General features: G+C 41.7%; 1 protein-coding gene across 7 annotated transcripts in view; it reads right to left on the bottom strand.

The window, feature by feature from the left end:
- OSBPL6 (oxysterol binding protein like 6) overlaps nt 1–15793 on the bottom strand; it is a 198216-nt gene that overhangs the window by 62668 nt on the left and 119755 nt on the right. For 6 of the 7 annotated variants that reach the window (XM_037130069.2, XM_037130068.2, XM_037130070.2 and 3 more), the window contains one exon: nt 4812–4904. In XM_037130069.2, coding sequence (XP_036985964.2) covers nt 4812–4904 — 93 coding nt within the window. Of the gene's footprint in view, nt 1–4811; nt 4905–9870; nt 10055–15793 lie in introns of those variants that run through there. The other variant, XM_053665067.1, reaches the window with a different exon arrangement.

Raw genomic sequence — 15793 nt, 5'->3', positions numbered from 1 at the left:
ATCCAATCTGCTGCCTCGGCTTCATAAAGTGGATGCAGCTGTGACATCTCTGGGGTCGGGCCCCTCGGCACAATGCCCCATCCCAAACCGACCCAGGAAGCTGCCTTTGAAAACACACGTTCTATCAGAAATCATCGGTCGATCACAGAACAGATGCTTCAACAGGAAAGGCCAGTGGGTTCCAATCCAGGGCAGGGGGCCATGCTGGCCCAAATGCATGGGTGGTGGCTGCCCAGACCCGCTGACAGGCTGTGAGGCTCTGACGAGGCCCCGGGGCAAAGGAGCCACAATCTGGGCAAAGGAGCCACAATCGGTCCCCGATGTTGGCTGCGCATTTGCCACCCATGGCTCCTTTCTCTTTGTTCTCTTTTCATCCCAGAAACTGCCTGTTCTGTGGCCACATTAAATCTATGTATGTTCAAGTTCTAATATGTGTAAATGGGGAAGAATTTTCACAGAAAATTGTTTCCAGAAGATGTGGCTGAACACTGCTTGATGAAGGCTACGAGACACTCCTGGCTTCTGAGAAGCTGCTGAAGCCGGCCCCGCACTTCTACCTGAGCCCAGCCCTGCGACACACACGCACCCCTGTCCCCATGAAATTAACCCGAGACCAAGGTCACTTTTTCATCTTCTTTGTCATCTGAGGGGTATGGAGAGAATGAACTACATACCTCACAGAAACCCACCTACCAGTTTTTATTTGGCAACATTAAGAACCCTTTAGAGAGCTGTAAAATTATGTATCACTAAAACTGTTCTTTTAAACAAAGAGAAGAAAGGTCTGTAAATTTCCCCTTACTTAGAAAAACAACCCACCAAAAGTGATTTTCTACTTGATAATGTTGTCAGAAATTGCAATAGATCTGTTCAAAGCTGTTAATTAGATAAAGTAATTAAAATTGTTTCTAATGATACAATTTCAGGCTGTAGACCAGGTTTTTGGACAACACTCGTGCAGGTCTCACGATCGTCTAGAACACAATGGGGAGTGCTTTAGCAGTCTCATGTGTTACTAGTGAGCTGCAATCCAACAAGTGGATACATTTATGGGTGATATTAAAACAATAGAGGAAAACAGGTTTTATACAAAGTACAGCACCTTTGGCCTTCTATTCTCACTAAAAAGGTAAATAAAAATGATGGATTTTGATTCCATAAAGATGATGGACTTCTTTTTAAAAGTTTGATATAATCGAGAAACTAAAAGACTAATTCTCCATAAATGTGTAAATATATTCATTAGAGCCCCCTCTGTTGTTAGATATCAGCTGTACTTAACGGCAGTTCTGTGTTTGGTAGTCCCAGCTAGGGACAGCATCTCTAAAAGAATAGCATTTTTATTACTGGCTGGATCTTACCTTATTTTAAGGCTAGTGTTCATCTTTGATTTTTTTCTCTGTGTGCGTATATGATGAATATTCTGAATTTCTTGTGAACATTTAATAAGTACAAATGTGTTTTGACATTTTTCTAATTAAGCTCAGACTGAAATAACAGCTTGTCATTTTTTCCCTGCTCTTAGAGTTTAACTGAAGAGGAAACGAGGGATCAGACAGAAGAGGCGAAAAGTAAAATTGTATTTAATTGTAAGGGATACAGCTCTGAATGAGTAATTCCATTTGCTCTGATGCAGAATTACTAAACACAGCGAAAGAAATGGAGAAGAATCCTCGTGTAGTTCCCGCAGTTTAGGAAGCTGTCTAACTGACAAAGAGGCAAGGATAAAGCCAGAGCAAACGACATTCTCCCTATTTGAACTATAAATGCCAATGGTAACGATACGAACACGGTCCGTCTGTAAGAAATGAAGCTTCGCAGCTCAGTATTTTGCACACCCTGTCTGTAAGACAGACCAGGTCTATCTTAAGAAAGCTAAAATTACTCTCTGAAGATTGAAGAAATTTTTTCATGATTTCAATTGATAGTAATTTTCTGCTTAAAACTCTTCCATTTTCATTGGTTTACTTATAATAGAAAGAGCCAAAAGCCTAATGTGATCATGCCTGTACTTGACTCTAGTCAGATATATAGAGGTCTCAGTACCACTTTGATCTAATAATAATAATAACTAAACACAGGAAGTAACCTAATAACAACCCTAGTCCGTTCGTATGGAAAAAAAAAACCTAGAGACTTCTCCTTTCTCGAGGGTATAGTCTTTGTGCGTGCATGTGTGGGTGGGTGGGTGTGTGGGAAAGCGCTTTAGGCAGTGAAAGTTCCGAAGCATCTGCACAAATCCTGAGACAGGCCAACGTGCATTTCTAACAACCATCAACTATCAACCATCAACCAGTGCCCAGGACACCCAACTTCTCTCAAAGAGCCAAGAGGTGGTGAGATATTATGGTATCTGGATTAGATGGGGCCCTCTGATTGCATGGGGACCCCCCAAAATGTGATATCTATTAACACAAAAACACAAGGAGTATTAGTCCTACAGCAAGATCCACGCGGACCACAGCACAGAGGAGTAATGGAAGTGGATGTTATTGGTGCCCTACCCAGATCCTGGGTCAGGCCAGAGGCCCCAGACCCCAGCAACTGTGAGCACTGGGAACTGCTAAGGCTAATGGGCAACTGTGTCTTCTCCAAGCTGGGGCCCCCTGCCTGGGAAATTATGCTGCAGCCTCCCCCTGATGGCTCTCAGTGACTGAAGAACACAAGGGTATGAAGGGCTAAGGGAACAAAAAGTCCTCCTTGCCTCAGGGTGAGACCAACTCTGTGGTACAATTCGTGCCTCCAAGCTCCCCAGGAGCAGGCTGCCCCTGGACTCCAGCTGGAAGCCCTTGCTTGGCACACACCTGCCCAGCCCCTCGCTCCGTGCCCCTGGGCAAAGCACCTTCGGTGTCCGGATGTCCTTCTAGAGAACCCGACATGAGAAAGAATGTGAAACAAATAAGTTAACGTGTTAACGACAGCACAGGCTACATGAGGTGCTCTGGGGCTGAGGGTGCATTGGGTAGGGAGGGGATCAGCATTTGAAAAAGGGTTCCTGTGAGCCTAACTTGAAAGAAGAGTTGTTGGCTTTGCTGGGTCAGGGAAGGGGAGGGGAGGGGAGCAGGGAGCAGGGAGCAGGGAGCAGACACCCAGCTGCGGAGGAAGGCGGGTGGCCACTGCAGGGAACTGTGTGCCGGTGGATGTAGCTGGGCTACCAAGTGAGATTCCAAAGGGGCTGGAGAGGCAGCTGGTGGGAGGGACGGGGCTAGAGCAAATCTCGTGTGCGTACTGCTCCCTATTTCTGGTTTTACTACCAGCACCTCCCCTTTCTGTTCCTGCTCCTCATTCTCCGAGCCTTCTTTCTCTCGCTATCATGGTCCCTTCCCCCCTGCTCTGTCACACAAGTCCCAGCTACCTGACGATGGACAACTACTCTGTCTCCTTATTAATTAATAAAATGAGGCTATTACTGGTACTCACTCCATCGAGTTGAAAGCTGCCCAACTGAGGGACATATGAACTAACCCAGTGCCTGGCTCGTCGAGGCGGGTGTCCAACCAGTGCTAGCGGCCCTCTGTGTTGCCCCTGTATCTATTTCTTCTCTTCTCTTTCCTCTAGCTGCCGACAAGAAAAAACTGATGTTTCACTAGCTATAGTTACCAAACAGACATTCCTTATTTGCCGTTCAAATAGAAATCAGATCTCTTTTAAATTTTTTATAATTTAATAACTCCCCCTTTCCTTAGGTGAGCAGTCTATTCCTATCGGATAGAATAAACCTAATAGCTTGTAATAGCTTCAAAATATAAAAAGGTACGGGACACATATTCTGTACTACCGGGGTAGCAGAGTTCTTTTCTTCACAGATTTGTTTAATAAAGGACAAGTAAAGTGGACGGATCAGTTATACACCCTTGGAAGTTAAACTCTTTGGTAAATAAAGTGCTATTTTTATATTTGATTGCAAAATTTCCAGGCGTTCTGTTTTCTGAGTTTCTCCCTAGGGCAGTCAGCCCACTGAAAATCTCAGGTAGTCAGGTTAGGAGTGGAAATGAGCAGGATGACATCTCCTTGACTTTTATGATTTTGCATTTTAGACAAAAATGAACTCAGATATTTGCCTAGTCATAGGAAGAGAAGTCCGATAGGGTGGGAACACTGGCTTCCACGAGACGGAAAAAGTCTTAGTAATCTGCAGTGTTCTCGTCGGCGCACTGCAAGGAAGGCCGGCTGTCGGGAGCCTGGAACGCTGCGTGTGCAGCAGCCCCGCTGGGTGGCTGCTGCTGCACCGGCAGGTGGGGCACAGCTTCAACAGGTCTCAGTCCACATCCCTGCTCTGCTCCTTAGCAGCCTGTATTTGACTTTGAGCAAGTTACGAATTCTCAGCCTCCATATTTATACAATGTAATCAATACCTACACTGCATAAGGCTGCCCAGAGGATTACATTAAATGGGATCACACATTTCAGCACTGAGGATAGTGCCTGGTATGCAGTGCACAGGCAAGCAGGGTTGCTGTTGTTATTATTATTCCTGGACTCAGTTATTTTCCTATTAGTTTGGTACAGAAATATTTCCTTATCTCTCCAACAGGGAATGACGATAGTTTGTTTTGCCCTTTTTCTTTCATAAAGTGAACGCTGGACTTCTGTATGTAACCCTGAAAATCTCAGCGAATACACTGTGATGTCTTCCCTCTGTACAGGAGGTAGAGAAACCCTACAGGCTGCAGGCAGAAAGAAGTGCAGGAGCAGCCTTACAGGGGGCGCTTCAGCTACCCCAGGGGAGGCAGGAGTTGAGTGATTTACAGTTCAACCGGCCCAGGGCTGGCCTCATGCCATCCGAGAGAGCACCACATTCCATCACTGACCTTGGAGAGGGGCACTGGCTCCGATTCTAGCAACTGCCGACTGACAGAGGGCTCGGTGCCGGAGGAAGCAGTCCTCTCCAGTATGTGTATACTCTGATAAATGGAAAGACAACCTGGGTTAGACCGCCATTTCTCACGTGCATGGGCGCAGGGTGAGGACACACAGATCACAGTAAAAGCAGCGAGTTGTGCTAGAGACGGTGGAGGGCTCCTGAGGACACAGGCAGCTGCCGCAGTCAGGAAAATCTCTGCCGGAACTGGGTTTGCTGTCCCCTCTCACCACCTTGCTGCCGAACTGCTCCTGCAATACTGGTGCCAGTCTTAGAGAAGGAGTCAGAGATCGCACAAATTAAAGTTCTAACTTCACGGGAATGGTAAATCTACTATGCAGAAACAGCCTTACATAAGAATATTTGCTCACCTCTCCAACGGCACTATACAGAAAGAAAATTCTAATCAAAAAGCCCAGAGCCTTAATACCACTTAGCTTCTAGAGTTTCTTATAATCCTTGTGAGATAATTAATTATTATAACATGATAATTATAGTATCTTAGAAAAATTCTTAAATGCACAGAGAAGAAAACATTTCCTCAAGTGCAATGAACAGAAGATGTCCTTTACAAAGACGAGACGGAGTCTTCACTGATCTGGATATTCACTGATCAGTAAGACAACATTCCAACAGAAAAAAGGCAAAGCACATGAACAGGGAACTCACACAGAGCATCTGGAAAGACGTTCGCCTCAACCTCATGTATTCAAAGTACTGGAAAGCAAAATAATAATGATTTTTTAAACCATTAGAGTCAAGAATGGATTAGGGTTGGGAGAAAGGAAGTATAAATTGGGTATGGTCTATCTGAAAAGGAATTTTACAATTTTATTAAAAAGATTTTGGGAAACCAGTAGATGCCTCATAAACCCAGGAATTCCACAGCTAAGTTGTCACCCTAAGGAAATAGATACTTATGCAAATATGTAAGAACAGACAGGTTTACTAAAGCATTATTTATTGTAGCAGAAAATATCTAATATATAGATATTTTAATATCTAATAAGAATGGTACAAACTTATTAGGAAATACCACACAGTAATTGGGTTTGATGCCCGGCCAGGACAACTAAGCGATATTTGTCACATTGATGTTTTCTTCCTCTCTCTCCCCTTCCCCTTCTCTCTCTCTAAAAACCAATAAACAATTTAAGAAATGACAAAAGGATTTTGCTCATTATAAAACATTCAAATACAACATAGAAATAATATAAGAGAACAAGCAGGGCCCCACCCCACTGCTATCTACCCTGCTGTCCGCCAGCTCTGGAGCAGTGGTTCCCCGAAGGTGACCCAAGGCCCTCTCAGGGGCCTCTGGATGGAAGCTCCATCCGTGTAACACCAGGATAATGCCTGCCTTTCTCGCTCACATTCCCTCACTAGTATACGGTGGAGTTTTCCAGAGAACACATTAACATGCTGTATTAAAACATATTAAGCAAAAGCAGATGTAAGAACCCAGTTTTCTACTAAGCCAGACATCAGAGAGATGTCTGGCTTAGCAAAGAACAATACCATTTTTCTCACTAAAACTTGTTTTGGAAATACACTTTAAAATAAAAATGTTATTTAGGCTGACATGTGATAGTCTATTTCTATTTTTAAAAATGTTTAAAAATTCTATCCATTTCAATTTCTAACACAGTAAATACAGATACACGTAACTTACATAAACAAAGCTCAATAATTTTTGAGAGTGTAAAGGGTCCCTGAAACCAAAAATTTGAGAACCACTGTTCCAGTAGAATTACTATTAAAATTTTGCATTTATTATTAAAATGGAGAATTCTTACTTGCATGTAAGCTATTCTCTTCCTCATAATGCTTCTTTTGAGGAAAAGCATTGTTTAAAAAACTAACACATTTTAAACTCTCTTTAAAACTGTTTAATCTACCTTAAGCTAAGTTATATAAACCTATTAGTAACCCCAAACTATCCTGAAACACAATACGAACCTATAAGAGGAAAACAAAGCTTGTCTCATATACTCTTCAAATACATCTGGGCAAAACTTCCCTAAAATGTATATCACACGAAATGAAAAAAGCCGTGAAAGTATTTTTCAAATGTATAAGTTGAACCACGAGCAGCCAAGACATCTGGGTGTCACTCTCCTGTAGAGATAGAAATGCTTTCACCTTGCCCACAATAGACAGATAACTGCATACTTTGAGACAAATTTCTACAGGGAAAGAAAGTTTCCATGATAGCATTTTAAACAGCAAGAATTAAGAATCATTTAGAAACTATGCATTTTAGTATCAGCTTTTCCCTCCCTTTTTAACAGAGTATCAAACAAAAAATTCAGTAAATAAAATACAGAAAACAACAACAAAAAAAACCACAAAACCAGAAACTGCCAGTGAAATGTGTTATTCATTCATTCATTCATTCATTCATTCATTCATTCACTCACATGCTGGTTCAACTAACCAACAAACCACTGCTGGGCATCTGTACTGGGCCAGGTGCTTATTATAGGGTGTCAGAGAACAAAATAGACAAGAGATTTCCTCCTATGATGCTTACATTCTAGAAAGGGGCCGTGTTATACAAAAGACCAAATGCTGAACAAAAATTGTAAACACAAGCATTAATATTGTTCCACGTGGCTACTGTTTTTGCTTTAATTTTCCCAGTGAAATATCTCTGGTCTGAGGTCCTCTTTAAGGACCTTACCTTATCCTTATACTTCTAGGTTGCCAGGCAATAAAATAGCCATACATTGCCTCCTCACCCCACTCCCTCCCCTGTCCCCAAAGAATAAATATGGTAAGAAAAGCAGAACTTGAAAAGGAATTTCACATCAACAACTATGTAAGCAGAAAATAAATGATTAATTCAGGAACTTAGCCAGGGGAAGGACACGAAATCCCCTCATTTCCGAACCAAGCCACAGACATGGAAATCAATTAGGACATTTAAAGTGTGATAAGAAGAGTTTTGTTTCAATAGTTACCACGGGATACTTAAAATGCTGCTAGGATTTTGTAGATCAGAAGGGTTAGAGACCAAACAAACCAGGACGAAATCTATAAATTACGTACCCCTGTACCTGTCACAAAGGACATAATTACTAGTTTCTTTTCCGCCTGATTTTACAATACAGTTTATATTATGGAAGCAAAGTTTGAAGCTTAACCATTTCAAATACATAGTACATATTCAAGCTAAGTAAAAAAATACAAACCCCAAAGTTTGCACAGAGAGTCATAAAAACAGTTACTGAGAAATATAACCAAAGATATTAAAACTAAGAACAAACTGACAGTAGCCAGAGGGGAGGTGGGAGGGGATAATGGGGGGAAAAGGGGGAAGGGTTTTCAGGGACAACTATAAAGGACACATGGACTAAACCAAGGGGGGTGGGATCGGGGAAGGGAGGTGGGGATGGCTGGGGTAGGGGGAGTGGTGATGGGGGGAAATGGGGACAACTGTACTTGAACAATAAGAAAAAAGAAAAAAAAACAATTACTGAGAAATAGTAAATAAATTAATATTTTTATTATCACAAATGTATGTACCTATTTTTCAAATCTTAGCATAATTCGTTAAACTACCAGATGATACACATTACTATAAATGTAACTAGCTTCAGAAAATGAGCTATTTTCATTTAACCTCCAGTATGATAACAAAGAAGTCAAATGCTTTTCTACAAACTTGAGCAGTCTTATACGGGCTGGGGCAAAGGTAGCTTTAAAGTTGTACACAAAATGCAGCTTATTCTTGTATTGTTATTTGTTAATTACTGTATTATTTTCGGAAGTCATAAAACCACGCATGACTCCATTCATTACTTTTAACGAAATATCTAAGCCCTTCAATACGGTACTGTTAACACTGGCAGACACAAGGAAGGCTGTTTTCAAACTTACTGTACCTAGTCCTATACCCAGTCCCAGAATCCAGTCACATTGGGTGCTCCTTGAAGGTGGCGACCAGCTCATCTTCACTCTGCATTTCACCCCTTCTACCCTCAGCCCACTCCATCCTAGCACAAGATGCTGAACATTGCAGCCAGTCAAAATTTTCTGCAGCCCTGACCTGTGTGGCTCAGTTGGGTTGGGCAGCGTCCCGCCAAGCAAAAGGTCTCCAGTTCCATTCTGGTCAGGGCACATGCCTGGGTTGCAGGTCCCGTCCCCAGTAGGGGTGCATGTTAGAGGCAACAGATCCATGTTTCTCTCTCCCACTGATGTTTCCCTCCCTCTCTTTCTCCCCTCCTTCCCCTCTCTCTAAAAAAAATAAATAAACATTGAAAAAACTTTTTCTGGAATTTTTCAGTGCTCTCTCTGATTAACTTGTCACCTGGCAATCATTCACATAGGGGTAGGCAGTAAACTGCCTTGGGCTTCAACTTTGAATGATAAAAAATCACAACTCCAACAGGAAAAAACTTTTGAAAATATTTAAAGTACTCGACTTTTAAACTAGAAACATCAAATGGATTAATCAGAGAGCTCTTGTTTATTACATTTAAAGCTATGACTGGTCAGTGGGGAACACGTCAAATTTAATTTGGCAACATCTTCAGTAATAAATATTCTTTTCATAAGGTTTCCTTTAAGATAATTTGCACTGAAAGTTTTTTGTACTTGTTCTTCACAAGCTGGCAATTTTCATATTCTTTCACAATAACTTGTAAACAGATGCCATATACCTTCAAGGTGTTACATGTATTATATAAGCAGGTTAAATAAAGAGTTACATAAACCTGTTAATTATTCCTTTAAAATCAAGTTTCTCCTCAAATACTAAAATTACAACTTAATTTCCAGGTCAATGTTTTGCATTTAAAAAAGAAAAACTTTGTTGTTTAGAGTAGCTTTAGCGTCCCGGCAAGTACAGAGACTTCCCACTAAGCCCTGCCCCCACGCGTGTAGAGCCTCCCCCAGTCTCTGTGTCCCCCACCAGAGGGGTACATCTGTGACAACTGCTGAACCCGGGTTCACTGCAGTTCGGTTTTTTAAGAAACCCAGAGCACACAGAAGGTGGAAGTACTTACCCGCCCCTTGCTCCCCCTGCTCAGATAGACCTGATGCATGTTTAGCGTAAAACCAGGAGTCTAGAACACCCTGCACCGCAGCTCTCCAGTTTGGCGCAAGTTTGTTCCCGACTAGCATTCACTGATCTTGGTATCTCCTGGGCAGCAAGTGGAAATCTGCCAACGCAACTACAGTCTGGTTTGCTCCGTACCAAAGATGTGGGTAAACAGACAGACAAGGAGACATTAATAAAAGCTGCATGGCTTTGTACACCTCCGGCAGAAAGGAGCAGGACTCTCAAACTGTGAGTCCGCATGATCTGCTCAACAGGTCCCTCGGTTTGCTCAGCTTGTCACTTACTTTCATTGTACTTAAGTTAACTTCATTGAAACTTTTCATCTGATTATTTCATCTAAGCTATTTTTATATTCATGAATTACACAGAATGTTCTTTTAAAATATCCAAAACAACTTAGAAACTTCTAAAGCAATTTTTAAAATTAAAGTATGGTTGACATAAATATTACTTTAGCTTCAGGTATACAACATAGTGATTACACACGTACATACCTGATGATATGGTCACTACAATATGTCTAGTAACCACCTGGTTCTGTACTAAGCTATCATATTACTGACCACATTTCTTATGCTGTATATTATATCCCCGTGACTTATTTGTTTTATAACTGAAAGTTTGTACCTATTGCTCCCCTTCACCCTTTTCACACATTCCCCACCTCTCTCCCCTCTGGCAACCAACGGTTTGTTTTGTTTCCATGGGTTTGTTTCGGTTTAGTTTTGTTTGTTCCTTTACTGTGGTGTTTTACATTCTACATGTAAGTGAAATCGTACAGTATGTCTCTCTCTGTGTAATTAACTTCATTAGCATAATACCCTCTAGATCCATACATGTCCCTGGAGGCAGGGTTTCATTGTTTTTACTTGCTAAATACTGTTCTGTTTACAGGGTAAAGCAAAAGTAGGCTGACAGTTGTGAGTATGCACAACATAGAGTTTGTTCTTGTACTATTCTTCATTAACACTGCATTGTTTTCCCTACAAACGACTGTAAAACCTACTTTGCCCCACCCTGTATGCACCACATCGTCCTTAGCCACCCACCTGCTGGTGGACACCTGGGCTGCGTCCATGTCTTGGCAATTGTAGATAATGCTGCAATGAAGATGGGGTGCTCTATCTTTTCAAACTAGTGTTTTGTTTACTTCAAATAAATGCCCAGAAGTGGAACTGGTGGGTGGTGTGGTAGTTTTATCTTTATGTTCTCCAAGCTTTTTGGCTGATGGGCTTGTCTCTCTTCTAGTTATAACTAACACTAACATAGCAATACTCTTTCAGTGAGACTAGTAACCTTCAGATGATAGTATTGATGATGATGGGGGTGATAACAATTAATATTCAGTAGCTTTTCTACATCCTCATCTCCATGCTTTATGTGGGTTATTTCATTCCCTCTTCACTCAAAAGCATTTGAGTAACGACTTACATTTATTTTATGTCCCAGCAGAGAGAGACACAGCGAGGTTAAATTAATGGCACAGGTTTGGTAAGTGTTGGAGCTGGAATGTAACTCAAGATTTACTGTACAGCCCATGCTTTTAAATACTGCCTTCTACTGAAGTTAAAGCTAATGTTAAGTGATAAAAATTACAGCAATCTCAAGTAAGTGTATTCCCTAAGGCTAACTGAACACATCAAAAGGCATCCTCTACCACTACCTTCTGTGAAAACAGAGGGGCAGAAATGAGCAAAAAAGATTATAGCACTCTTAAATATGGTACAGCTTCAAGGTTCATTTCCAAGTTTTGAGAATTAAGGGCAAGCCAGTGAGCTTTCACTTCAGGGAAGCGGTGTCCTGCGCAGGGAAAAGAACGTGAGTTTTGCAGTCATACCGATGAGCAGGCCAACCTACTGGCTGCTGCTTACCACCTGACTTGGCAATCGTGGAAGGCCCTCAGCCTCAGTGTTCTGTTTGCAAAGTGGGGATGGTGATGTCCACCTTCGATGACGTGGCACGTCACAAAGTGGGCGCCCAGTGCGTGCACAGCGCTGCCCAGGGGCTGGCACACAGCAGGCCCTCCATAAGTGGTAGCTAACATCTTGGTTGTAACTGCTATAAAAATAAATGTGCAGGAATTGTGTGCATTTTTATTGCCATAGAAAGATATGTCCAAACATCCCACAGGCATGTGACACCTGGGTGCCTTTTGGAAGTGAAGGATGCATAAGGACATGGCCATCATGTTTCCCGGATAACCCAGTATCCACAGTCAGCACCGCCTCGTGACCGGAGCGCCAGCATGTACTGAGAAAGCTGACGAAGTGAGTGGAGACAGATGCCCTAGATCCTCGCCAGGGAGAAGCATCAGCAGTGGATGGCAATGCATCCTTCTGAATTCCCACAGCAAAGACGTGCACAGACTTGCCTGCTGTCTTCTGAGTAATTTCCTTCAAGGAATTATATTTTTAATAGTATAAAATATTTAAATTACCAAAGTCAAAAGGCTATGACTGAAATAGTAATTCCACTACTTTCTCTACAGTAACAATTACCTTGCCCTCGCTGACAAATGGCAGAATTGTATTCATAATAAATCTACAGATAAAGTACCACTAAAATGAATAGAAGCATAATTTTTTAGAAATAGTTGCTGCAAAAATTCCACAAAGCACAGCTGGAAATCCCCGAAGGCGGGGAAGGTCATCAGAGCCTTGACTTTCCGGGACTGAAACATGCAGCTCATTAAGAACCAATAGCCAAGGCCCACATTGAGCTGGCCTGTTGCTGGGGACCGTGCATTGTAAGAAATACCACTGAGCCTCGTCAAGTGGTCCATTTGGAGGCTGAGACTAGTTCAGTGACCTTGACTATGATGTGGTAAAAGGCAGATGGACAGACAGCTTTTTAAAGCCCATGGTTGCCTCTGAGAACAAGAACCAGACTTTCCTAGTGATGTGCTCCTCGCCTGTGCTCTTAACACTCACACATGAGGGAATCGCAGGAAATCCCAGCAAGAGTCATCACACTCCTTACCAGTAACTGTCAATGGATGACAAACACTGGGAACAAATACTAAGCCATTTCAAGAGCAAAGCCTCTAGAACAGGTAGAATCGATTTAAAAGGAAAGAGAACAGTTCTGTGTGACTCCAAAAGATCACTGCAGTCAAGTTAATTTGTAATTTTGTACAAGGCTATTAACATGACCCAGAACAAAGGTTTTCAGTATGAGAACCACTCACATAACTTTGCTAACAATACTGGCAGAAAAACTCCCCAAACAATTCTATACAGCATATAAGGTCTGTCCGGGAAAAGTGCAGCCATCGTTAATATAACAAGAATGGTTTGCACAACATCTGTGTAACCTGGCAGTCAAGGAGAGTGGACTGGAATGTGCATGTGTGAACAATGATTTCACTGTACTAGTCAGTAGGGTGGTAGACATTGTTGAGTGAGCATGTGTAGTGTGTGGCTGTTGCATTCAAAATGACTGAGCAAGTAGAGCAATAAAGCTGTATCAAATATTGCATTAAGCTTGAACATTTCCTCTGTGGAAACTATTCTGATGATTCAGAAGGCTGCAAAACTATGAAGAGCTGGTGATTGGCAGCTTTATCACAACATTATGCCTGTTCACCCACCATGTCTCATGAGGAGTTTTTTGGGGAAACATCAAATCACCCAGGTGACTGAGCCCCGCTACAGGTCAGATTTGGTACCCTGCAACCTCTGGCTTTTCCCAAAACTAAAATCACCTTTGAAAGGGAAGAGATTTCAGGCTGTTAATGAGATTTAGGAAAATATGGCAGGGCAGCTGATGAAGACTGGGAGAACTGTGTGAGGTTCCAAGGTGCCTACTTTGAAGGGGACTAAAGTGTCATTGTCCTATGGACAATGTATCTTGTATCTCTTCTATAAATGTCTCTATTTTTCATATTTACATGGCTGGATACCTTCTGGACAGACCTCTTATGTCTATTAAACATTTATGTATGTGTATCTGAGGCAGAGTTGGTTTGTTTAGATTAACTGTATAAACTCCAAGCAGATTATGTCTACAATCTGCCCATACATATGTACTCACAAACATTTGTGGAGCAAAAGAGTATTTGTTGTGATATACACACAGTGTCTAAGTTCCCACTGTCCCACAAACATGCTTACATTATCATGAGATAAATACAGGTCATTTACAGAGAGGACAAACAGTGGTCCAGCTCCTGCCTCAGAGCCTCAAGGATGGTTTTAAAGACTTGTTCCTAGGATATCCTTCACATTCGTTAAAGCTTATACTTACAGAGTTAGGGTTTACAATTTTATTATCAAAATAGCTGATATTGAATCATATTTACTACACTCTAAATGCTATTGTAGGCTACATACATGCACACATTAAATCACAAAATCTGACCTTTAAAAATATATACTGTAGAGGCAATATGGGCACATTCACCGTGGGAATTTTGGCGGAGCCAAACAAAGCACACTCAGCTGTAGTGCACGAGAGCGTCTATTCCCCTCAAACATCACTAACACTGGCCACGATCATGATCACAAATTCAGTTCTTAAGCAGGATTTGAGGTCAGAAAGTCTGGCACTTGCAAATACACAATACACACAGGGCTGCTCTTCAAGTTTGGAACAGTATTTTTTTTTTACTTGCAGCCTAGGAGAGTTATAGTGGACACGGGATGGGGAAGGGTAAAATTTTCTATTTGTTCAAGTTGAAAATCAAATAAAGCAGTTTTGTAGACTGACAGTCATTTAGGATGATGTTTTTATAGTCCTGATGACACTCCTAAAAATGTGTTTGTAAGAGAGATGCTTTCCAAACCTGGGTGAACAACTGTCTCCTGGGAGGAAAAACTAAGGCAGGTTTAGAAGACGAAAAGGTTCTAGAAAACGTACCAGGAAAAGCAGCGAACAGATTCTCTCTCATAAGCTCTAAATCACTCGTGGAAAATGAGTGTCTGAGAGGCAGGTGGCAAATTTCTTTCCAATCTCCATTTCAGCATGTTTGACATGGGCTGAACACAACACTGTAATACCAAGAGAGGTAACAGCCATCTCCAAATGCCATGTGGGGACAGCAAGAAATCTGTGCTCATTTCATTTCATGCAAAAGGCTAATCAGGCCCTGGCCAGGTAGCTCAGTAGGTCAGAGTGTTATCCTAATACACCAAGGTTACAGGTTTGATCCTGGGCAGGACACATACCAAAAGCAACCAAAAGAAGGTGTAAATAGATGGAGCAACCAACCGCTGTTTCTCTCTCTCTCAAATCAATTTTCAAAAGGCTAATCAGAATTTTCAATAAACATATAAATGATCAAAACTTTGATTTCAAAGGCAACACATGTAATAAAAATACAGAAAATTCAGAACACAAGGAACATAGAATTCATCTTTGATTCAAGTACTTCATGAAAATAACATTTTGGTCTATGTGCCATTTGGTCCATTGTTCCCCAGGCCAATGAGGATTGAAAAATCACTATTCTTGCCAAGGGAAGAGAACAAGGCAATACATAACTCAAAAATAACTGACGAACACTGCCTGACAAAGTTCACTTACAAGGGTACAGAGGGCTGTTCTCCCGGACATTCAGCTTGTCAAAACTTACAACAGAACAAATAGTGAGTTGGCCAACCCTGTCTTAACTGCTCATCAGCTGTGGCCAAGATATTTTACCAGTTCATGCCAGAGTCCAGTTCTCTGGGAAAAGTGCTAATAGTTCCAACCTTCCACAATGAGAACTCATGAAATATTAGCTGTTGCTGGTGTTGGTCGATTAATTTATGCGTGAACTTTGCCTACTATTTAAATTTTTCAGAACACCCAATTTGTAAAATGCATTTGAATCACAACAGCTGGTCACTGTGTGAGTTTTTGCAAGCAAATATAATTTTCCCATTGAC

The sequence above is a fragment of the Artibeus jamaicensis genome, unplaced genomic scaffold (assembly GCF_021234435.1).
Source record: "Artibeus jamaicensis isolate MK-2021 breed Jamaican fruit bat unplaced genomic scaffold, CSHL_Jam_final contig_391, whole genome shotgun sequence".
Classification (NCBI taxonomy): domain Eukaryota; kingdom Metazoa; phylum Chordata; class Mammalia; order Chiroptera; family Phyllostomidae; genus Artibeus; species Artibeus jamaicensis.
This window is presented reverse-complemented; position numbering and strand designations above follow the sequence as displayed.